General features: G+C 42.8%; 1 protein-coding gene across 4 annotated transcripts in view; it reads right to left on the bottom strand.

Annotated features, from left to right (window-relative positions):
* LAMA3 (laminin subunit alpha 3) overlaps positions 1 to 26189 on the bottom strand; it is a 274895-nt gene that overhangs the window by 60038 nt on the left and 188668 nt on the right. For 3 of the 4 annotated variants that reach the window (XM_045458939.1, XM_045458940.1, XM_045458941.1), the window contains 4 exons: positions 18123 to 18353; positions 13319 to 13432; positions 8648 to 8757; positions 5964 to 6044 (listed from right to left, as the gene is read on the bottom strand). In XM_045458939.1, the coding sequence (XP_045314895.1) occupies positions 5964 to 6044; positions 8648 to 8757; positions 13319 to 13432; positions 18123 to 18353 (536 nt within the window). Of the gene's footprint in view, positions 1 to 5963; positions 6045 to 8647; positions 8758 to 13318; positions 13433 to 16705; positions 18100 to 18122; positions 18354 to 26189 lie in introns of those variants that run through there. The other variant, XM_045458942.1, reaches the window with a different exon arrangement.

Genomic DNA, 26189 nt, shown 5'->3' with positions numbered 1-26189 from the left:
TTCTGAGTTTCTATTTAAAACACAAACAAACAACAAAACAGACACAATGTTTTTGGAATTGGGAGGTAAACTAAAATATTTCTATTAGCAAAGTTCCATTCTTATGCTAGCCGCCCCCCCCCCCCAAATTGTCATTAACTCAGTGTCTGTGTGTGGTGCCTTCTCTTCCATGGAATTGATAGAATCAAGGAAATGTGGTATGTGGCTCTCCCCCAAATTTAAGCTTTGCATCATGGAACTGTTAGGTAATTTATATAGACTTTGCCAATGGGTGCAAAGGACACAGGCTTTATCAGGAAGACCTGGCTGGATCCCTGCCTCCATGCTGTGTAACCTTGGCCTATTATCTTAACCCTTCAAGCTTCAGTTTCTTCATCCATGTCTCCCTTGGAAATGTAAACTCGGGGCACTTGGGTGGCTCAGTGGTTAAGCATCTGACTTCGGCTCAGGTCATGATGTTCTGGGTTCATGAGTTCTAGCCCTGCGTTGGGCTCTGTGCTGACAGCTCAGACCCTGGAGCCTACTTCCGATTCCTTGTCTCCCTCTCTCTCTGCCCCTCCCCCACTCACACTCTGTCTCTGTCTCTCAAAGATAAATAAACAGGGGTGCCTGGGTGGCGCAGTCGGTTAAGCGTCCGACTTCAGCTCAGGTCACGATCTCGCGGTTCGTGAGTTCGAGCCCCACGTCGGGCTCTGGGCTGATGGCTCAGAGCCTGGAGCCTGTTTCCAACTCTGTGTCTCCCTCTCTCTCTGCCCCTCCCCCGTTCATGCTCTGTCTCTCTCTGTCCCAAAAATAAATAAACATTGAAAAAAAAAAGATAAATAAACATTGAAAACAAAATTAAAAAAAAAGAAAACTCCACAAAGGCATGGATTCTTTGGCTGATATATCCCTGCACATGGGAGAGTGCCTGGGCCCATAATAGGTGCCAGATAAGCATATGCAGAATGAATAAGTGAATAATTGCACTATTAATACCTATTTCGATCAATGAATGAGATGAAAAATAATGTAGTGAAGAATCTAATACAATGCCTGCACATAATAGACACTCAATAAAAGTTAGCTACCATTTTCAGACATGATGAAACATGCATATATATATATATATATATATATATATATATATATATACACACACAAATATACACACACACACACACACATATACACATCTATGTATAACTGGCATAATTTGGAATTATTACATTTCAGAAAGTGGGTAGGAAGCAGAAATCCCATGCCTTCCTTAATTATCAAGAAGGTTATTACGCTGAGGTGCCTTGTCTAAGTCTACTAACCAACTTGTCATAGGCTTTACTTTATGTGACTGGCCCCATATTCTACTTAACAAACCATGCTATAGGCAAAAGACCTATGTTTTAAATACTTTATTTTTAGATGTGTCACCTATATCTAAATTTTCCATGTAAAAGATGCATAATTACAAAACACTTTATATTAAAGTCACATAAATATTTAGGAAGTTAGATTCCACGTCTTCCTTATTCTTGCAAAAAGTGTTAGTGACTGATTACAGAAATGACCGGCACCCTTCTTCTCGTTTTAAGCTGGTGTCCAAACACAATGCACTGAAGTAAAACTTCCTGATTTCATAGATGACGGTGGTACAAGAAAAAAGAGCAGAGAACATGTTTGTCCTCTATGGCTCGGAGAAGCCAAGGGAGAAATGTGCCCCAGGGCACGGTTATGAGCTGGGAAGCCTTTCCTACCCCCTCCTTCAGATTGGCTGTTCCCTCTTCCGCCCAGCGGGCTCCTGCTTATGTTTTTACTCTTCACCCTATATTGTCCTTGTAGCTACCATTGCATAGCTAATGACTAGCGCTGGCTTGATGCCTGGCACAAAGGGGGGGTCTCCAATAAATGTTGAACAAATTAAAAAATTTGACATTCATATGGCATTTACTTGTGAACAAGTTCTTCAAAAAAAATTAAGAAACTATAGTTTGCTTTCCTGAGACAGCAAACAACAGACATAAGCTGTGAGAACTGTTAATTAAGAATTTCTCTTTTCAAATCTGCTGCCTGCCAACCGGATGTCTCAGCCGGTCTGTTGCTGTTTTCTGCATCATTGTTTGTGAAGAACCATGAGGAGGATCGCACTAGGATGCCTCTCCCAGGTGGGAGTCTCAAGCTTTCACACCACAGAGCCCGGAAGAACGTTCCCGAAGCCCGTTCTACCCACCCGTCCTTCCCATCTCAGTATAGCTGCCCCTTCCTCCCTCACCCCTCAGGGGCAGTTGGATGCTCCTCCCCTGCAGCCTGGGGACCCAGTTATGTCCTGGTCACTATTTTAATGGCTGGTTTGTGTGTCTGTCCACCACTAGACTGTAAAACCCTGAGGGCAGAGTCTGGGCTCCAGCCGCTAATGTGTCCCTAGTGCTTAGCCCAGTGCCAGGCATATACTAGGGTCTCCATACATTTTTCATTGAAAGAAAGAATGAATAATAGATGTGAGGCAACCATGGGCAAGGTTCCTTTTGCTGAAATGGAAAAGAGAAGAACCTTGAAATTGCATCTTTTTACCACCAGACAGTGCCCTGCCCCTTAGCTGATGCTCAGTGATCCCGTAATGAGGCAGTCCGCACCTTCCTCCCAGGCAAATAGCCTCGAGGTCCTTGGGTTTTCTTGGGTAACTTCCCTGATTGAGCCACCCTCCAGCCCCACGTCATCCCTTAGGCCCACTAGACCCACGTAGGTCCCACCCTGTCTGTCAAATGTCTCAGATAACCCCTGCCTTCCTGTGAAAACCGAATTAATTTTGTTTTTGTTTTGTTTTGTTTTGAAATCTTATAAAACTCTTCTAAAGTTTATCCAGGAAAATAATATGCCAGAATGGCCAAGGAAAACATTTTAAGGGTTATGAGGAGAGCCTTGCTCAACCAACTATCTAAAGGCATTTTATACTTTCAGAAATGATAATGGCACAAAGACTGAACAAAATGTATGGAAACGACTCTAAGTTTGTACAGAAACTTTGTAAATGCACATTCATCTTTCGTGAATTCAACTAAATGTACTTGGCAATAGAGAGAGAGGTGGGGGAGAGAAGAGTGACAGCACGAGAGGCACAGAGGGAAAAACAGCTGGAATGTCTGTCCCCATTCACTCAGTGAGCACACAGCCTGCAGTGAGTGTGACAGTGTGACATGAAGGATGTGAATCTGCCAGTCCCCTAATTAGTCTGCTTTCCTTATGCCTCCCCTAGTGTGCACGTCTGACCCTACTGAGTGTGGCTCTGGGATGTACCCAAATACTATGTGTATTTCATGCAACGTGGGCCCTGGATTATGGGGATGGAATACTGGGATAGTGTGAGTTTCTTGAACTCTGGCCAATTTTGCTGTACACGTTGACCCTAAATCTATCTGCCATGTGAGATGCCCTGACACCACCAAAAAGCTAGGTTCCAAATTTTCACCAACATGAAGATCTGAGTGTAGGAAATAAAACTATGTAAGTCCTAAAAGAAAGCATAAACATTTCTGTAACTTCGCCAAGCATGGCCCCAAAGGCTGACAGCCTAAAGAATATAAGAGTAGATACATAGGGGTGCCTGGGTGGCGCAGTCGGTTAAGTGTCCGACTTCAGCCAGGTCACGATCTCGCGGTCCGTGAGTTCGAGCCCCGCGTCAGGCTCTGGGCTGATGGCTCAGAGCCTGGAGCCTGTTTCCAATTCTGTGTCTCCCTCTCTCTCTACCCCTCCCCCGTTCATGCTCTGTCTCTCTCTGTCTCAAAAATAAACGTTGAAAAAAAAAAATTAAAAAAAAAAAAAGAGTAGATACATAAAACAAAAAACGAAACCAAAAAAACATAAACAAAAAATAAACAAAAATTTGCAACATGTAGTATGAAGAATTTGTATAGACCAATAAATAAAATAAAAGAACATTGCACTAGAAAAAGTGAGTAAAAAGCCTAGAAAGCAATCCAAAAAATAAGGTCTACAAATGGTTAATTAGTACGTGAAAAAAATCCCATCTAATTATGAAACAAAGAAATGTAAATTCGAATGATTAAAATTTCCAACTACCAAACTGGCAAATATTTTAAAAACTGATCATTTGTAGTATTCACTGGTGGCAAAAGTTGCTCTTTTGCTACTGGAGGAACAGAAATGAGTCTGACTTTTCTGGAGGGCAATCCGGCAAAATGTATCAAAAGTCTGAAAATGCACCTATCCTTAGATCCAAGGGATCTGGTTCTATTAACTACATCTTGAGGATTTATGTACACAAATAATTCACCACAAGGATTTACTTTTAGTGCTGCTTTGAATGGAAAAGAGGAAAACTATTTCAAAGACCAGCAGTAGATTACAGAACTTCTTGGTTCTGACACGATGTTATCAGTGAATACTTACTGAGATGGAAAGATATTGCTAACCTTCTACTAGATCTACTAGGTGAGAAAATGAGCCAAAACAGAAAGTAAAACAGCAATCTACTTTTGTTTTTAAGAAAACGTCTGGGGGCGCCTGGGTGGCTCAGTCGGTTAAGCGGCTGACTTCGGCTCAGGTCGTGATCTCACGGCCCGTGAGTTCGAGCCCCGTGTCGGGCTCTGTGCTGACAGCTCAGAGCCTGGAGCCTGCTTCAGATTCTGTGTCTCCCTCTCTCTGACCCTCCCCCGTTCATGCTCTGTCTCTCTCTGTCTCAAAAATAAATAAACGTTAAAAAAAAATTAAAAAAAAAAAAAAGAAAAGAAAACGTCTGTGCACACAGAATGAACTGTAAGAATATACAAGTTTTAACTGGGGATTTTATAAATAAAATGATTATAAGCAGGATTATATCTGAGCATGCACAAATATATAGAGCTACATAAAGGTATAGTGGACCTCACTGGTTCTTTGCTCACTTGTGTTACATAATTCCTATAAGTAAGTATTGACTTTATGATAAACTTATTTTAAATTTAAAAACATGCTGTCCATATGATTCATTTCTATACTGTTACTTTTGCACAGTGTACATGCTACCTTCCGAGGTATACTCTAAGTACCTTTCATAGTCCTTATATGCTTGGCAGAGCCCAATGTATGGTAGCTAATCATGAAAATTTGTTCATGCAAAATGAAAGCTTGGCTCTTTGGCCCCTCATAATTAAGTTCATAGTTTCCATTTTGCAACATTTATTCTTTTGTTCCGCTGCTGAACACCTATTACATGAATAATACATGAATAGTAGGCAGCAGTGATTCAGAAATGAATGACACAGACTGTCCTGCAGGTGTTCATAATATGTGGGGACAGAGAGGTATAGTTGTGTGTGTGTGTGTGTGTGTGTGTGGGAGTATGTAGAGTTGTATCTGCGTGTGCAGGTAAGTAGGGATGTGGTGGTGGGGTAGGGGTACATAAGGATGTGCATATATGGGGTGAGGACTATGTAAGGATGAATGTATATGGAGCTAGGCTAGTTAGGGTTATGTGTGCCAGGTAGGCAAATACAAGGACACGTGTGTGGTGGGTAGGGGTATGTAGGGATATGCATACATGGGGTGGGGGTATGTAAGGATGAATCTATATGGATGTAGAGATAGGTAAGGACATGTAGGGGGTGGAAGTACATACAGATGTGGAGGGGGAGGGGCATGTAGAAATATGTAGGGGAGGGGAATGAGGGAGTGTGCAGGGGGATAGGAGCATGTAGGCAAGCGTGTTGGGGGTACATAGCGCTATGATACGTTGGGCCTCCTTCTCAAATTTCTGAAATATGTAAAAAACGTGAACGATAAAGAAGTTAATGATTTATTAAGTGAACAGTCTTGTATTTTTCCCTAAAGACCTTTCTCCAGCCTCCGTGAAAGCAACAGCCCCACCCCAGCTCTGAGCCACGACCCAGCACAGCCGCACCCACAGCCCGAGCCTGCCTGCTGCAGCCTGCCCGCAGAGCCCACCCTACCTGTGGGATGTGGGGGGGGGGGGGGCGAGGGGCAGCACCCACCTTTCACACTGTGTGCCTGTGTATCCAGGTTTGCAGGAGCACCTCACGTTTTCCCCAGTCACAACACAGCCAGTGGCAAAACTGGAAGGAAGACAGAAAAAAGCCTCAGTAAAAACAAATCGATAGGCTTCATGCTCATTATTTTTTGCCACAAAGCACAGACTTGCCTTAAGTGGAAACAGACACCAAGGATCTGGTTACTTCTTATATGAAGAAAAATGTGTCCATTAAGACTTGTATAGATAATGATGAATTATTTCAGCTCACATTGGGCAAATCTTGGTACATAAGGACTGAAGGCATTTATTTAGTTTTATTTTTGGCTTGGAGAAATACATTCCTTCACTTGAGACAGAGCAAAGTAACTCATTTTGGAAGAAGTGATTACAACAGCATTTTTCCAGGAATAACAAGGAAAGAATAAAACAAGTCTAGGCAGAAAAAAAGGACAGGGAGCTCGGATTCTTCAAAAAATTTTCCTCCTTGTTTATTCTAGTTCCTTCATATTGGGTACATTATCTCCTCGGAAGAAAAGGGGCCAGGCAGGAGGGACTAAGGCAGAAAACAGGCTTGCCCGTCTAGGTATTTCTGTGGGCACAATCATTGGCAAGTTTTACATTTTTCAAATCAAGTTGTGGGATTCTGATTCTCTTTCTTTTTGTTCTAACCTAGTGTATATTTGAGCAGCTTTTTTTTTTTCCAAATAAGTGAGCAGATCATGAAAAAACTCTGTTGCCTTGAGATATGTCTATAAACATTACACTGAATAAATCTGAGGGAAAATACCTCTATTTATCATTTGCTGGTAAAATAATTTTTATCTGGGAAGTTTCTCTTGGCCTAGTAGATGGACAGAATTATACTAGTTTTTTTTAAGTTTATTTATTTATTTTGAGAGACAGAGAGAGAGAGAGTGCAAGTGGGGGAAGGGGCAGAGAAAGAGAATCCCAAGCAGGCTCTGTAGTGTCAGCACAGAGCTGGATGCAATGCAGGGCTCGAACTCACGAACCGTGAGGTCATGACCTGAGCCGAATCAAGAACTAGACGCTTAGCCGACTGAGCCTCCAGAGTTATACTTCTAAAGGAACAGTTAGAAATTCATCAACAGTATGAATATTCATGGAGAAAGAGTTAAATAAAAACCATAATTCACTGATAAATCCGAGGAACTGTATGTTACTTCAACTGCCTGAAAGCCAGAAGCTGGCCTTCATGATAACACTATGCTGTGCCATCAAAGATGAAAAGCTTTCCCCTGAGCACCCCATGAAAATCTTGTTTCCACTCTCTCTAGCGTCTGTTCCAACAAGTCTAGGCAAGTACTGAGTGCTAAATCCCTTTTCAAATAAAGTCACAGGACTGGGCAAGTTTAAGGAGTATCAGATACACAGAGAGCAAACCAGGGTGCACATTTCAAATACGCATCTTCACAAAAGCCACATCTGGGCAGTGGCTTCTGGTAACGTGGCCAATTTCTCTGATACTGGCCTGATTTCATCCTGCCTTGTGGTTCACACTTGCTCCCGAGCCTGTGCACTGCAGATACTGTTATTGGTATCTTCCTGATTTTCAAATCAACTCTTGCTTTGTTTACTTGTATTTTGCTTGGACCCACAGCGGATGTGTCACGATAAGCAGGAATATGACAAGGTACTGAGGCCAAAGAGAACATGAATCACCATGAAATCCAAGTGGCAGGTTTCTACCTATGTCATGTATCTGCTGTACTGGAGTCTGAATGACAACTCAGGTCACGCTCCATGGCTCAGAACTGGCCTATGACTTCCATCACACCGAGGATAAATCCAAGTGCCTTGCTAAAGCCTGCAAAGTCCTACAGGATCTGTACCCTGGGTGCCCCACCAACCTCACCTCCTGACCCTCTGTCCCACACTGCCCTCTAACCACCTCCTTACTCCATGGACACATCGTCACAGGGGCTGTCTCTTGTCTTTTCCTTGCCTCAGACTCTCAGTGCCGATACTGCCATGCTTACTCCATCTCATTGTTCCCTGGTCCTTGGCCAACGACCTCAGAAAACCCTCCTACTCTTCTGTAAAGAGTCTACTCACTCACTATCAATCACATAGCCCTGTTATCAACTTCAAAGCCCATCTCTATCTGAAATTATGCTTATTTATTTGTGCACGTATTTCTCGAGTGTGACAACTCTCTCTGCCTGCATTCTCCAGGGGAAGCCTCGTGAGAGCAGAGTCTGTCAGTCTTCTTTCCTGTAGTTTCCCCAGCCCTAGAGGAGGCTAACTCCTAGCCCCTGTATCAGGCATTCAGTAAATAACGTTTAACCACCGAATGAAGAGTGAAAGGAAAGAGGAAAAGGAAAAGCACACAAGCGTACGCTTGGGAAACCTGTTCTTATTTGTTTTGCTTTTGTTTTGCATTTTTGCATGTTCTTTTTTAAATACAACTGCTTTGAGATAGAATTCACATACTGTATCACTTGTCCATTTCAAGCGTACAATTCAATGGCTTTTAGTAGATTCACAGAGTTGTAAAAACCATCAGTATGATCAACTACAGAACATGTTCATCACCCCCCAAAGAGATCCCACACCCTTACCGGCCACTTCCTATACACTGCCCCTCTCCCACTCCCCATCTCTGGTCCCAGGCAACCACCAAGCTACTTCCTATCTCCACAGATTATTTTCAAGCTCTCACAGTACCTGTTGGAATGAGGACATGGGCAGACGCTACAGTGTCCGTGGATGGCATTCCCATAGTGACCCTCTTTGCAGCGCTCACAGTGTTCCCCAGCAGTGTTATGCTGGCAGTTCTTGGGACAGATGAACACACAATTAAGAGCAGCCAATTACATTTATTATTATTAAGATTGTTATCACCTTAATTACTCACACAATTATAACTCAAGTCCTCTGACTCTGTATAGAGCTATGAATCACTAATGGTATATATTCCTATCTATCCAGTTACTGTTGGTACTGGAAAATAAAACATGTAAGCATCCTTCCATCAGCTATTTGGTGCTTAGCATCAGGAGGATGAAATTGGAGGAAGACCAGCTAGATTCAAACTCACTCCAATGTTTCACAGCTGTGTAGCCTTGGGCAAGATTCTTTACCTCTCTGAGCCTCGGTATTTTTGTGTTGTTTTTTTTTAACCAGTTGTATTGATGTATGATTTACACACAATTCTAATTTTCTTAAAACATATAGTTAGAATAATACCCACTTTCGAAGGCTGGGAGGATTTTAAAAAGTACACTATAGCTTCAGCAAGGTGTTAGCCCTATCCCTCTTCCCCTGAGAATAATGTCTATGGAAATCAACTTGTTTTACGTAATTCAGTTACTTGTGACATACTAAAGAGGAATATAGTTGCAATAAGTTAACATGTAGAATTTATTAAAACAATGAAAAGCTGCACTGTATCTAAAGAAATAATTCCAGCATCTCAGTTTAATTCCAATGTCTCCAAGAAGCAAGATGTTGTTTATCTACGTTGTGCGTTTATGTAAATCCAATTATTTTCATGCCAAAGTCAATGCCTATTGAAAGTTGTTCTTCAGTAAAGCACTGAGACGAGATGACTTTCCAATTGAGCAGTCCATTGAGGCAAATCCTAGCAGATGGTATCAAATTTGCTTATTTTGTGGAATTTTTAATGTTTCTTGCTTTACTCTAGTAATACATATGTAAATGCACAAAACTATCCAGGAAACCACTCCCCTATTGTGGGCATTTGATAATTCAGAGACACTCTATATGACCGGGAATAAGTCTAATGTTTTTGAAACGTGCTTTTATGTAGAGGTGGGGCTTGGTAGGAAACTTCAGTGGATGTGAGTTTTCAATAGTATCTGAAACCAGGTTGCGAAAAACAACATGCACCTATATCCTAAGTGGGTGCAGCCCTGCTTTGAATGTGAGACTGTCCCTTTCAGCATAATGTCATCAGTTCCTTTGGCTTAAACACAACCATCCCTCACAAACCTTTCAATAACAGACAATCACAATCCACACGTTATAACGTGTTTTCATACTTTTTTTCCCGATATGAAATCGTGTCATACACACAAGGGATGTTGTTTACACATTAACGTGGGATCATCACCAGAAAGCTCATCCCTGCCCTGAATCCTTCCCTCTTTCCCCAAAAGTCACTGCCATGACAGTTTTTCCTGTAGACCTGGACTCTAGGACCAAATCCACATGCAGTGTATTGGATCCACAGAGGGGTCTCTCCTTGACCTTTACCTTGCTCCACGGTCCCGACTCTCTCACAAAACAGTCGTTTTTTTGAACGGACTATTTACCTTTCCACTTTAGTTTCCTTTCTTTTTAAACTCTAAATGACATTCTTAAGGAACAACATAGCTGAATAGATATATTTTAATCCTAGATCTACTTAGTTCTGAGCTGAAAACATTGGAGAAGCAAGAACATGGAGAAACAAGAATTATGGTGAGGCCATCTGCGTCCTACTGAAAACACCCTGACCTCTGGTCCTCCTCGGGAGCGGAGGAAGAATGGTAGAAAGGGGTGAGAACCTGTGTTGCTTGATAAGGTCCCATAAGAATGTCTGAAATACCCCCACCCTCAGCTGAGAACACCTATCCTGATAGTTGTCTTTCTCAGTCCTGCAAATATGAGATATCTGCTTACCAATTTCCTTATGGTTTACTGTGAATAAATTCACGGATGGATGGATGGATGGATGGATCCACATCCACTCCCACACCATGTGCTCTCTTAGCTCCATCGGACACCAAACATCCATTGGGCATCTACTGCGTGTCCTACCATGCTACCAGGTACTAGGGATGCCAAGATGGATGGGCACCCTGACCAGGGGGCAAATAGAACCCTGTGAGTACACACGTTAAATATAACGTGGAAAACGTGATGGCCGATGCACCCCAGCATCCCATAAGTGCAAGAGGAGCTTCAGGGAAGGGCTTCTGGAGGCGATGATGCCTCCTGCATGGAGAATAAAAGGAGGGGAATTAGCTGGGCAGAGAAGTGAGGGGAGGGCACACCAAGCATAGGGAGCAGCGTGCATAGAATGTCAGTCGTGCAGGAGCACAGTGGTGCGTGTGGGCAAGATGAAGCAATTGGTATTCCGGAGAGTGAAGGGCAAGGCGGGGTGGGATGCAGCTGGAAAGGTAGCAGCTCAGATCACGGGAAACCTGAGGCGGCACGGAGTAGCATGGACCTCTGGCCATGAGCGTCACGAGAGCCCCAGGCCACCTGTGGGTTTCAGGTAAGTCTGGCAGGGGGGAAATGGGCACAAGAGCCAGGGAGTAAAGTGAAGGAAAACCGAAAGAGGAAGGGACATGGGAACAGAGTGGTAGAAGAGGGATGACAGAGATGGCAGAAGGCAAGGGGAGTGGGGGAGGGGCAGCAATATGGGGAGAAAGGGGGCCAGGAGAAGAGACAGAGCCTTGGCGAAGAGAAAGGGGCCTGTCACTGCGGGTCCTTCCGGCTGACGACGGCACCCACGCAACATACGACCTGCTGCTTTTGGACGCACAGGGCTTTACTGCTAAGGGCTGGGGTTACTTTCTTCTTCAAACTTCGAAGTTTATTCTTGAAACAATATGGAGATGTGCACAAGAGTGAAGGTCCCAGATATTAGAAATTGACTCGGCTCTTGAGAGACGAAGTCCAATTTGCAGCGGAACCAGCCCATTCGATGGTGAAAAGTACTTGGTTTCCAAATCGTTATGGATCTTTGAGAATGAGGGCTGCATCCTTGGCTCCCATAAAACGGGCACCCCCCCCCCTCCGGGGCACCCGCCCCCCGCCTCCTCCCAGGGCAGGGGCAGCGCTCAGAGCCTGCAGGGGAGCACTGCGCAGAGGAGCGAGTGCAGGCACTGGCCCCACGCCTCTGTGGGAGCGCGCATGCGCGCACGTTCCCCACGGGACCGCAAGCCTCGCGGAGGCGTGAAGGCGGGGAGGGCATAGGGTGGTTTTAACCACAGTGCTTAGCTTACTACCTCCCACGATAGCAAAGGCTCCGTAAAGGTTTCCTGAATGAATTCTTTCTAAAGGCCATATGGCCATTAGGGACAAGTGAAGACACAGCTACAGAGAAAGGAAATGACAAAGAAAATCTTGTTTGATTAAAACAGATGAATTATGACTCACTAGTGATCCTTCCGCTGGGTGAATGGACGCAGAGAATGCCTACTTTTGTTCTTTGGCAGCTTTGATAGAGTGGACGTGACATCTAGCCATGGTTCAGTGACAAGATAAATATTTATTTTAAATTAAAGCATCTACCTGTGTTACACACGGCATACACGATGAAATATAAATTATTATAGAAGAGTATTTATGAGCTGAAAACTACTATTTCCCAAGGAGTTTTATTGCTTTTGAACATACAAGGTTAAAATTCTACAGAATATTCTATCAACAATGTCCTGTCCTGGCCTGTCCCATCTTGTAGTGGAAGCAGTTCCCTGGGACATGCTGAATTTGGCTTAATACAGTCTAGGAGCTCAAAGAATTGAAACACACTCTAGATGCATTGCACAACGCAAAGGAAATCCATGCCAGAAGAACGCATTTTCAAACAGCACAACGTAAGTGGGGGGGCTTGTGCTCCTGGGGGCACTGATGCTTTCTCTCCTTTCTTTGTATCTGTCCATTCTCCTTCCAAGTAGGGAGGCCCTGGCTGCCAGGGATGAAAGAGAGGAAGGCAGAAGAAAAAATGTGCTGCTTCAGGATACAAAAGAAAAATTTCCCAACAATCCAATTTTCTATGGGAAATATTTTTTAAGGTATTTTAAAAGAAGATTATTTTCCAGTGGATAGGCCACAGACAGCAAGGACTCACCTCACCAGTCTTCCTACATAAACCCACTTTGTCTTGGCAGCCGCAGATTAGTGCTTGAGTGACTTGAGTATGTGCCTTAAGTCTTTCTAAGCGTCATCTTCTCCCCGATTACTTGCTTGAGCTATTGCTCATCTAACAGCCACAAGGCTCCCCTCCTGCAGCCTCCTGCTACCCCAACAAAACAGGGGCCCAAAGCAGTGGCTCTGATTTGTTATATTCCACCAGGAATTAAGTCCCGGGATCCACCCATTAAAAACATTCCATGAAGCAAAAATTTAGAAGCTAACGTGTCATTTCATTGTTCAGCTAGGAGTTCTTCTCCGATGGCATGTGTTAAAATGGAGGGAAAAGTGAAGTGTAAAATAATTCAGCCTGATAATGCTGAATGCCACGTTTACAAAGCAACCTCAATTTGGCTTTGGGTTTGGCTGGAGATGTGATATTTGATGTCTCAGGGACCAGTGAGGTGAGGGTTGGGGGCGAGGGGACAGGGAGACACAGATTGTCGGCCAGGAGAGTATCAATTTACTCACGATACATATTCCCGAGCCATCCTGGCATCGATTTGAATGTCCGTTGCAATTGCAGGGAACACATCGTCCGGTATATGCACCTTTGCTATCCCGATAGTATCCGGGGCTACAACCCTGTTTTTCAAACAAAGCATTTAGTCAACATAAAGAATTATTATCTAAAGCATGTGCCAATTCTGACTGTCAAGCATTCACTTTCTTTTTAAAATTTATTTTTAACATTTATTCACTTTTGAGAGACAGAGTGTGAGTCGGGGAGGGGCAGAGAGAGAGGGAGACACAGAATCCTAAGAGGCTCCAGACTCAGCCGTCAGCACAGAGCCCGGCATGGGGCTCGAACTCACGAGCCACGGGATCATGACCTGGGCTGAAGTCAGACGCTCAACCAACTGAGCCACCCAGGTGCCCCAAGCATTCAGTTTTTAAATCTTTTTTCTTTTAGTTGGTATGTGGATTTCTACTTTCAAACACTAGCCAGTCCACTGGCTCCCTTTGTCAGATTCTACCTTGTTTCCACGCCACAGCACGCGTGTGTGCTAGTGGCAGAGCGGGAGATGTGTGGGGGGACATGAGAGAAAAGGGAGACGTGGAGGGAGGAGTGTGGAAATGGCTTCCTCTCCTTCAGCCGTTTTAGGGCAAGTGGAGGGGTGGAGAGGTGAAGGGGTAAAGAGGGTCAGGACATCAGTCTTTGGTGGGGAAAGTCTCTAAGCAAATCCTTTCAAGTTCAAGTGCTCTTAGGGCAGGCATTCCGTTTCTAAGTAGGAGTTTGGACTGGTGGATGAAGGGGGACTAGGGAGTCTTCATTAGGATCTATTCAATAATGGCAGAACTGGGGGAATCATGTCACTGCCACTCACTGGTCTATAAGCAAAGGCGAACTCAGGGGAGAGGACCATGCCTGTGTTCTCTACAGAACGCTGCAGGGACGCTGGGCTCCAATGGGACACGCAAAGACCCAGCTGGAGGGAATCTCACTGGGTGTGGTCTTCTTTTCTTGTTCAATGTTGCTTTGACCATATATATGTGTGTGTGTGTGTGTGTGTGTGTGTGTGTGTGTACATATATATATATTTTAAGGATTCTAGTTGGGCGCCTGGGTGGCTCAACTGGTTAAGCATCCGACTTTGGTTCAGGTCACAATCTTGCAGTTCACGAGTTCCAGCCCTACAATGGGCTTTGTGCTGGCAGCTCAGAGCCTGGAGCCTGCTTTGGATTCTGTGTGTCCCTCTCTCTCTGCCCCTCCCCCACTCACATGCTGCCTTTCTCTCTCTCTCTCTCAAAAATAAATATTTTATTTTTTTTTAAATTTTTTCAACGTTTATTTATTTTTGGGACAGAGAGAGACAGAGCATGAATGGGGGAGGGGCAGAGAGAGAGGGAGACACAGAATCGGAAACAGGCTCCAGGCTCTGAGCCATCAGCCTAGAGCCCGACGCGGGGCTCGAACTCACGGACCGCGAGATCATGACCTGGCTGAAGTCGGATGCTTAACCGACTGCGCCACCCAGGCGCCCCTCAAAAATAAATATTTTAAAATAAATAAATACTTAAAAAAGGATTCTAGTTAAGAATGCCCCCAATAGAAGAAAAAGCAATTCTTCCAACACCAGCCATTAAAAATTATTTAGATTTCTGTCTTTAAAGAGAATCATAGACATTTTGTTTATTTTGGCAGAGCAAATTAATTCACTGATTCAAACCAAATGTTGTCCCCAGTTTCTTTAAGTGACCTCCATATATGGCCTATCTAAAGCATCAGGAAAAAATAATATTTCAAGATAAAAGATCATCTTTCATCTAATCCTCTTTAAACAGCATTTTGTCTATAAGACTCTGAAGCTACAATCAAGAGAAATCAGAAAATCAACCATCCATTCTCATTCATCCACAGCCATAAAGGGCTCTACCTGGTCTGGTGGGAAAAAGGAAGAAGCCAACCTTATAGAGCTGGAGAAAGAAGCCTGGTATACTCCCCGGAGTAGAACATCCCAGTTTCTGATAGGAGTTTCTTCCAAAATTACCAATTACTACACACTGGACACAATAACAAGACTATAATTTCCAGTACGTTTCCCCTTCAGCTATTAGAAACCATGTTTAGGCAAAAGAAGCTATTTCAAAAAATGAGATTGCTTTATGTGTTATATGAATAGGCTTGTCTACAGGAGAATCGAAGTATGAAAGGAATGTTCTTTAATTGAAAACACAACTGAGAGAGACGTTCGAACAAAATTCAGCCACTGGTAGTGTGATCATATCTACAAGCAAATACTCTCCACTACTAAGTGGCAAGTGTCTCTTAATTACTCCCACATATCACATTACATGCTTATGAAATAATATTTGGTAAAGAACAAATTATCCAAATAAATAAATATATGTGGTTCATTTATGACAACATGTCTGAGTAAGAAGCCTTAATTAAACATGTTTGGCAGGAGGACAGTCCATCCTGATTAAAATTAAACCACCCACCTAATTTGCTTTCGATTAGAAACAGAAAAAGTCCCCTACAAGTCACATGACTTCTACTCAGGCAGAACGTTTGTCGGTTACTGAAATATAATCATTTTCTCACCTCTACAAAGCACACAAACTCCACACAATCTTATACACAATTCAGTTCAAGTACTCAGATTGTATTGAAGATTTACTCTAAATGAAAATGAATGTATCCGAATATATCATTTCAGAAAGGGGTTTAGCAACCACATTTTTTAAGTAACAATTTTTCAGGATCACTTTTCCAATAAACTTTTGTGGTACAAATGATAAAATGATGTCCCTATCAGGTTTTCAGGGCTACCTCAGCAGCCATTGGATCCATTTCTCTGTGAGCATACATGTAAAAATCCAGAAAGTTGAGACAGAGAGAGAGAGACAGAGAAAGAGAGAGAGAGAGCAAGTGAGCAGACTTTATGAGTGTTTAATGCCTGGCAAATTGAAGCATGTCTTGTTAGGTATTATACAAATTCAATCTCCTCACTTTTCTTAAACATGGATTTCACTGATTTTCGTGGTTTACTTTACCGGTAAATTTTCTTCCAAGCAGAATTTGGAAGTCTACAGGCACTGGACTCTTTTGTCTTGGGGCCTGAGTTACTCTCGAAAGGGCACAAAGTTTCATAGTGTACTAACATCCCACAAACATTCAAACTCTGAGCTGTCTGGGCATTTCCAGGTGGGCTGATGTTTACAGGGTTTGTGGTTAACAGCTCAGGAGAACAATCTGTCAGGCACCGTAATAAACCCTGCCAGTCAACAGGACAGGGAGGCTCTGGGTCCCTCCCCCAGCCCACCCATTATTCATTCATCCCCTTAACTTAAAAAATGTCATAAAGCTAGGAACCCTTCCCCAGCCCAAACCAAATTTAAAAGGGACATTACCTGGCTGGGCTTGAACTCCACATAACTTGCTTGCAGATGGCTTTGACCCGGAGGCTGAAGAAACGCTACCCTTTGCTGCTGTGAATTATATCCCAGACACTGCCCCACAGCTGCCCCAAAGATCCACAGCCATCCAGCGCTCCAGGCTGACCACCTCACTGTGGGGGACATCCTGGTCCCTGGGCGTCCTGCTGGCTGCACGCAAACCTTTTCCTCTTCCTCTTATACCTGCCCTTCCTGCTTCAGTGCCCAAGCCCGCCTGACTCAGGTGAGGCAGGCTGTCTGCGGCAGGAGGCCCCACCTGTAAACTTCACCCATGAGTCAGCCTGTGAGAGAGCGCACATAACAGTCCCACAGGGAAGAACGCCGCTCTGTAATTCCTGCAAGGTGGGGTAGGCATCACCTTCTACCCACCTTACCCCGCAGACGGCACTAGCTGATTAGAGCAGATGTAAATCACAGGCTGAGTCACGAGCAAAGAACACGCCCGGGGCAGGAGGCTGGTAATCCAGAGGTTCCACTCCTTCCCTGGGGCTATGATTTTATTTAATCGGGATAGAAAAGAGATAGGAGGAAGGGGGTGGGGAGGAAGAATCTTGGCACCTGTGGACTAAATGTTATAAGACAGAAGTCCCCATGGGGTACCTGGGTGGCTCAGTTGGTTAAGCGTCTGACTTTGGCTCAGGTCATGATCTCCCCAGAAAACCACGACAGGTAATATATTTGCAAGTTAAAAGAAACTTGTGTGCAGATCACCTAGGGGCTTTCTGCGATCAAGGGGTGAGGATAGAAAGGGGAGGATGTTGCCAAATGTACATACAGGGGGTAGAGGGAATACACTGAGTGATAATATTTGCTATTTCCTAATAATTGCACCAAACATTGTGCTTTCCCTCCCATCAGGAAGAGAACCTATTTACAACTTGAGATATGACAGTTTCATTTTATGGCACAATTTAATCATCTGAGGACAAGTCAGGCTGGCTGGGCCTGGCAGGAAGATCTGCTGTGAGCTCGGAAACTGGGCTGCCACGTCCCCTGGAAGAACCAGGACACTGTCTGGACTCTAAACCGGAGGGGCCCTCGACTAAAGAATAGCACAAGAACCCGAGGTCACCTACTGGAAAGGCAGTGGCTCAAATACTGGGATGCCCACTGGCGGGCTCCTTCTACTTCCCAGAAAGTCCTGATTTCTACAACCTCCAGGATTGACCAAATGCCTGCGGCTTTCCAGTGGAATTTGAGATGTCTGTGATTTCTTTTTTGTATTTCATACCTGAAGGTGGTCCAGGTAAGACAGAAGCTATAGCCCAAGAGACACCTGTCCGATGGACAGAGTACTTCAGACCGTCCAGCAGGGTGGGGGCAGCAGACAGAAGGGGCAGCCACAGGAGTCCTAGGGGGAATTTCTTCCTACCTGACATGAGTCACCGGTGTAGCCAGGGGGGCAGGCACACATCTCCACATGATGTGCTCTACGCCCACTTCCTGTGGCAGAGGCCTCCTCCAGTCCCACCCCGCTCAAGGAGAGCCGCTGAGTCTCGGTGAAGTAGAGGCCTCGGAGGCGCACACCTTCTAGTCTAGACAGTACCATCATCAGCTCTTCCCGGGACACGGGGGCACCGCTGCTGGCGTGCCTGAAGTTTCCCTACACGTGGAAAAAGAAAAGCAAGGTCTCCCCTTGGCAAGCTCACTTCCAGGGCTTTCAGAGAGGCAGGCGTCCAGCACAAGTCAAAGGAAAGGCACGGAAGACAAGAGAGAAGGGAAGGGGAGGGAAGGGGAGGGGAGGGGAGGGGAGGGGAGGGGAGGGAAGGGAAGGGAAGGGAAGGGAAGGGAAGGGAAGGGAAGGGAAGGGCAAGGAGGCAAAGAGGAAGGGAGGAGGGGAGGAGGGGAGGAGGAGACGAGGAGAGGAGAGAACAGAAGTTAGTATAAGATAGCAGATTTATATTTAGAGTCAGGTGTCCTGGGTTATTCCTAAGAAAAGAGAGTACCACATGAAAGGGGAAAAAATGAAGGCAGGAAATAAGGCACAATGAAATGCAATAAGATTTCCCGGTGTTTACTTATTTTAAAATGCACTTTTGGGGCACCTGGTGGCTCAATTGGTTGAATGTCTCTCTTTTTTAAACTTTTTTTAAAAGTTTATTTATTTATTTTGCGAGAGAGAGAGAGAGAGAGAGAGAGCAAGGGAGGGGCAGAGAGTGAGGGAGAGAGAGAATCCCCAAGCAGGCTCCTTGCTGTCAGTGTGGAGACAGAGGCGGGGCTCGATCTCAGGAACCGTGAGATCATGACCTGAGCCAAAATCAAGAGTCAGACACTTAATAGACTCAGCCACCCTGGCGCCACAGAGTATCTGACTCTTGATTTTGGCTCAGGTCATGATCCCAGGGTTATGGGACTGAGGCCCACCTTGGGCTCCACATTGTGCATGGAGCCTGTTTAAGATATTCTCTCTCTCTCTCTCCCTTTCCCTCCCTCCCTCCACTTCTCGCTTCCTCTGTCCCTCTAACCAACTCTCTCTCTCTCTCTCAAATAAATAAACACATAAATAAATAATTTTTTTTAAAAAATGCACTTTTGTGTGTGCAAGCACAAAATCAATGAGAATGATACAGGAGAAAGGCTTAAGGAAACCCACTGAGTCATGCGGTTAGATCACTCATTAAATGTACATCATTGGGACAGAAAGTACAATCTTTTCTTGCACACACACATTTATATTTTACTTTTATGATGGTAAAAGGCACATCACATAAAATTTACCATTTCAGCCATTTTTAAGTGTACAGTAGAATAGCATTAATTATATTCACATTGTCGTATAACACATCCTAGACCTTCATCATCTTGCAAAATGGAAACTCTGTACCTATTAAGCAATTTCTCCTCTCCTGCCGATTCCTGAAAACCACCATTCTACTTTCTGATATTATGCATTTGATTACTTTAAATACCTCATATAAGTTGAATCACTCAGTATTTGTCTTTTGGTGACTGGCTTATTCCACTCAGCATAAAATCTTCACATTACGTCCCAGCATCTAACTAGCTAGAACTATCATATTCTAGCACGTGATAGGATTTCCTTTTTAAGGTAATATAATATTCCAACATATGTATATACCATATTTTCTTTATCCGTTCATCTGTCATCTGCCACCTCTTATCTACTGTGAATAGTGCTGAAATGAACATGGATGTGTGAATAGCTGTTCAAAACGCTATTTTCAATTCTTTTGGGTATATACTCAGAAGTGGGATTGCTGGATCACGTGGTCATTCTATCTTTAAAATTTTTTTAAATCTCAATACTCTTTTCCACAGTGGCTCGCACTGTTTTATAATCTCACCAACAGTGCACATGTGTTCCAATTTCTGCACATCCTCACCAACACTTGTTATTCTGTTTTATTTTTAACAGGAGCCATCCTAATGACTGTGAGATGGTATCCCGTTGGTTTTGATTTGCATTTCTCTACTAATTAGTGATGTTGAGTATCTCTTCATGTAAAAGCCTGCACTTAGAAAAAGAATTTTTTTTTCATGTTTGTTTATTTTTGAGAGAGAGAGACAGAACATGAGCAGTGGAGGGGCAGAGAGAGAGGGAGACACAGAACTGGAAACGGGCTCCAGGCTGTTAGCACAGAGCTCGACATGGGACTTGAACTCAGGAAGTGCAAGATCATGACCTGAGCTGAAGTCGGAGGCTTAAACGACTGAGCCACCCAGTCATCCCTAAAAGACTACACATTTAACCTTTATATTCTGTTGCCTCCTTAAAACTTGGCTTCCATATGTCTTAAATGGGCATAATAATATCTAATCTCTCAGCAGTATGATGAGGATTATGTGTCCTATAGTGTCCTATATAGTAGAGGATTAAAGCAAATTAAATAATAAAATGTACATAAAGTGTTTAGCCCGGTGCCTAACATGTAGTAGACATTCAATAAATGGTATCTATTATTATTTACATATAAATAAGATACTAATATAATTTTAGTTTATATTTTTAACAGCTTGAGGTATGATTTGCATACAATTATATTCCCTTATTTTAAGCGTACAATTTTTAGTAAATTTACAGAAGCATGCAACCATCGCCACAATGTAGTTTTACATTTTCATCCCCCTACCCCCAAAAGAACCCTTGTGCCCATTTGTAGTTACTGCCTATTCCCATCCCAAGCCCCAGGCAACTGTCTCTAGCTTTACCCTTGTTGGACCATTTATATAAATACAAGCTTTAGGGGGGCGCCTGGGTGGCTCAGTTGGTTAAGCGTCCGACTTCGGCTCAGGTCATGATCTCGCGGTCCGTGAGTTCGAGCCTCTCATCGGGCTCTGTGCCGACAGCTCAGAGCCTGGAGCCTGTTTCGGATTCTGTGTCTCCCTCTCTCTCTGACCCTCCCCCATTCATGCTGTCTCTCCCTGTCTCAAAATAAATAAACATTAAAAAAAAGTTAAAAGGGGCGCCTGGGTGGCGCAGTAGGTTAGGCATCCGACTTCAGCCAGGTCACGATCTCGTGGTCCGTGAGTTCGAGCCCCGCGTCGGGCTCTGGGCTGATGGCTCAGAGCCTGGAGCCTCTTTCCGATTCTGTGTCTCCCTCTCTCTCTGCCCCTCCCCCGTTCATGCTCTGTCTCTCTCTGTCCCAAAAATAAATAAACGTTGAAAAAAAAAAAATTAAAAAAAAAAAAAGTTAAAAAAAATAATAATAAATAAATAAATAAATAAATAAATAAATAAATAAATAAATACAAGCTTTAGGGATGCCTGGGTGGCTCAGTCAGTTAGGCATCTGACTCTTGGTTTCAGCTTGGGTCATGATCTCACAGTTCAAGAGTTCTGTGCTGCTAGTGTGAAACCTGCTTGGGATTCTCTCTCTCCCTCTCTCTCTGCCCCTCCCCCACTCATGCTTGCTCTCTCACTTGCTCTCTCTCAAAATAAATTTAAAATAACACTTAAAAATCAATCAATCAATAAATACAAACTATTTCAATAGTACACAAATGCTTATCTTCTATTCATTTCTTCACCTGCTCTGTTGTGCTCTTATTATCATATACATTATGTCTTTATACACTGTATGCTGATCAACAGACTTATAATTACTTATAATTATTGCTTTAAGCAGTTGTCTTTTAAATCAGAAGAAGTTACAAACAAAAGATATATTTTTACTGCCTTTCATATTTACCTATGTAGTTACCTTTACTAGTGTTTTTCATTTCTAACAGGGATTGAAGTTATTGTCTATAGTGTCCTTTCATTTCTGTCTAAAGATTCCCATTAGTATTTCTTATGAGGGCGGGATAGCACTGAATTCTCCCTGTTTTGTTTATAATGGAATGTCTTCATTTCTCCTCCATTTTTGAAGGACATTTTTCTGGATATGTAATTCTTTGCTGCATGTTTCTTTTAGCACTTTGAAGGCTGCCCCACTGCCTTCTGACTTCCATGGCTTCTGGTGAATAGTTAGGTCTTAACCTTACTGAGGACCCTTGTATGTGATGCGCTTCTCTCCCATTGCTTTTAAGATTGTCTTTGTCTTTCAGAATCTTTACTATGATGTTTCTAATGTGTGGATCTCTTGCATTTATCCGACATGAAGTTTGTTGAGCTTGGATGTGTAGATTAATGATTTTCATCAAATCTGATAAGTTTTGCAGCCATTATTTCTTTAAATATTGTTTCTTTCTTTTTTTCTCTCTCCTCTTGTTCCAGTACTTCAATTATTCACATGTTGGTACATTTGATGGTGTCTCATATGTCTTTGAGAGTCTGTTTGTTTTTCCTCACTCTTTTTACTTTCTGTTCCTCAGACTGAATAATCTCAATTGACCTTCAAATTGGCTGATCCTTTCTTCTGCCTGTTCAACTCTGTTGTTGAGCCCTGGTCTTAGCCTGGCTGCCATAACAAAACACCATAGACTCAATGGCTTAAACAACAGAAATCTGTTTTCTCAAAGTTATAGAGGCTAGAAGTCCCAGATCAAGATTGCCAGCCAGTTTGGTCCCTGGTGAGAATTTTCTTACTAGCTTACACATGGTTGCCTTCTCACTGTGTTCTTATGTGGTAGACAGAGACAGTGAGTTTTCTGGTGTCTCCTTTCATAAGGGCATTGATTCTATCAGATCACAGCTCTATCCTTATGATCTTATTTAACCTTAATTACTTCTTTACTCCAAATACACTCAAACTAGAGACCAGGGCTTCAACACATAAATTTGGAGAGAACACAATACAGTCCACAGCAGCTCTTCTAGTAAATTCTTCATTTTCAGATATTGTAATTTTCAACCCTAGAATTTCTATTTGGTTCTTTTTTTTTTTATAATTCCTATTTCTTTACTAGTATATTGCATTTGGTGAGATATTGTTCTCATATTTTACTTTAGTTCTTTAGACATGGTATTCTTTAGTTCTTTGATGTATGTTGATTTAAAGTCTTTGTGTAGTAAGTCCAATGTCTGGGCTTCCTTAGGGACAGTTTCTATTTATTTATTGCCTTTCCCTCCTGTGCATGGACAATGCTTTCCTGTTTCTTTTTCATGTCTCATATTTTTTTGTGGAAAACTGGACATTTAAATTAATGTAACATGGCAACTCAGGAAATCCTATTTCTCCCCCCTCCCCAGAATGTGTTGCTGTTGCTATTTACTATTGTTGTTTGTGTCTTTGTTTAATGAGTTTTCTGAAATAATTCTGTAAAGTCTGTATTCTTTGTCATGTAAGGCCATGAAAGTCTCTGCTTAGGTAGCTTAGTGGTCAGCTAGTGACTGGACAGAGATTTCTTTAAATGCATAAAACTGAAAAGTCTCTTAGTATCTGCCAAGAGGTTTGTGTGTATGTTGAGGGACCCTTCAACACTCAGCCAGGCAGCTGACAACTCTGTTTTAGCCTTCACTTCTGGTTTATTCTAAGCCTCAAGGTCAGCTAGAGGTGAAGTCTTAGGGCAGTGTCAGGTCTTTCCGGAGCATGCTCACAGCCCTGAGTATGTGTGGCCTTCTACCTTCCCAAGATTGTGTTGGAGCTTTTCAAAGCCCTTATGGACATCTCATTCCCAGCTTTTTAAGTTTTGTGATTAGCCTATTATTAGCCCCAACTGTTATCCATCACCTCAGGCAGCCATGAAGTTAAGCAACCGCCTCTAAATGTTTTCAGACATCCCAAGGGAAAAGCTTTTCATTTTGGAGACAGTTCCAAGTCAGGTCAAACAAAGACAGCTTAGAGGTAGAATCTTCCAGAAAACCTCCAGACAGGGGAGTGAAGCTTTGTATAAGCTCCGATGCCACTGTCTCCCCTGATGGTTGCTGGGCTACTGGCCTTCACCTTGCTGGTGGGCTATTGTTTTTCAAAGCTACTGTGGAGGTGGGGGATGGGAACAGAGCAAGCTGACTGCCACAAAGCCTGATGTTCTTACCAAAATTCAGCCATTTTTCTTGAATAAACACTTTTCAGATTGTTGTAGGCCTTTGATCAATGTCCAGGTTCTAACATACTTGATTCTAACCCATTTTTGCCAGATTTCTTATTGCTTTTACAGAGGAGAGAATTTCTGGAGGTTCCTCCTCCACCAATTTTGCTGGCATGTCCACTCTCATATAAATAGAATATGTGGTCTGTGTCTTGCTTCTTTCACTCAATAGAAAAGCAATATATTGCTTTTGAGGTTCATCCATGTTATCATAGGTATCAATGCTTTGTTTCATTTATTGCCAAGTAATATTCTGTTGAATGGATGGACCTGTACAGAAATGTTAAAATATGTCTCCAGATTCAAAGTACTTGAGGTATCAGACATATTTAAAAAAAATTTTTTTAATGTTTATTTTTGGGAGAGAAAGAGGGACAGAGCATGGGTGGGAGAGGGGCAGAGAGAGAGGGAGACACAGAATCCGAAGCAGGCTCCAGTCTCCATGCTGTAAGCACAGAGCCCTATGCGGGGCTCGAAATCATGAACTGCGAAGATCATGACCTGAGCCAAAGTCGGATGCTTAACTGACTGAGCCACCCAGGCACCCCTTAATGTTTATTTTTGAAGGTGTGTGCAAGTAGGGGAGGTACAGAGAAAAGGGGAGGTGAGGATCTGAAGTGGGCTTCTGTGCTGACAGCAGAAAGCCCAATGCAAGGATTGAACCCATGGACCACTAGATCATGACCTGAGCTGAAGTCAGATACTTAACCGACTGGGTCACCCAGGCACCCCTGGACATACTTAATAATACAAGTGGAACACTATTTTAAAGAAGTTGTCATAACCAAGTAAATGTAATATGTTTTATGATTTCATAAGCTTTCCTTTATTTATTTATCTTAATCTTATTTCTTTTGGTATTAGACTGTTTTTGTGGCTTTTCTATCCATTCATCCCAAGCCTTTGTTGGCCACTGAGGAAGGCATGAGATCACAGCATTTACAAGCTCACAGGGTTTATAAGACAATGATAATTACCTGTAAAACAGGAGAGACCATGCTAAGTGCCATACAGATAGTATAAACAAAGCCCTATGAAGATGAAACTCTGTATATTCTACACAATTTATATTTTAAATTTATACACATGAAATATATGTCTAGAAATATAATTAATATTTTGAATTCATAAAATAAGTCAAAACTCATAATTGCTTGAAAGGACTAAGTTGTAGAAATGGAGTATTACTCGGCAATCACAAAGAATGAAATCTTGCCATTTGCAACTATGTGGATGGAACTAGAGGGTATTATGCTAAGCGAAATTAGAGAAAGACAAATATCATACTTCACTCATATGAGGACTTTAAGATACAAAACAGATGAACACAAGGGAAGAGAAGCAAAAATAATATAAAAACAGGGAGGGAGACAAAACATAAGAGACTCTTAAATATGGAGAACAAACAGAAGGTTGCTGAGGGGTTGTGAGAGAGGGGATGGGCTAAATGGATAAGGGGCATTAAGGAATCTACTCCTGAAATCATTGTGGCACTATATGCTAACTGACTTGGATATAAATTAAAAAAATAAATTAAATTAAAAAAAGAAAAGATGCTCAACATCAGTCATCATTGAGGAAATACAAATCAAAACTACAATGAGATATCACTTCAAATCTGTCAGAATGGGTGAAATCAACAACACAAGAAAAAACAGGTAGCTGCAAGGATGTGGAGAAAGGAAAACCCTCTTACACTGTTGGTGGGAATGCAAACCAGTCCAGCCACTCTGGAAAACAGGATAGAGGTTCTTCAAAAAGTTAATGGTAGAATTACCCTATGATTCAGCAATCACACTATTGGGTATTTACCCAAAGAAAACAGGACACTAATTCAAAGGGATACATGCATCCAATGTTTATAGCAGCATTATTTGCAATAGCCAAGATATGGAAGCAGCCCAAGTGTCCACTTACTGATGAATGGATAAAGAGGAGGTGTAACACACACACACACACACACACACACACACACACACACACACACACACAAACGCACTGGAATATT

The sequence above is a fragment of the Leopardus geoffroyi genome, chromosome D3, assembly GCF_018350155.1.
Source record: "Leopardus geoffroyi isolate Oge1 chromosome D3, O.geoffroyi_Oge1_pat1.0, whole genome shotgun sequence".
Taxonomy (NCBI): Eukaryota; Metazoa; Chordata; class Mammalia; order Carnivora; family Felidae; genus Leopardus; species Leopardus geoffroyi.
This window is presented reverse-complemented; position numbering and strand designations above follow the sequence as displayed.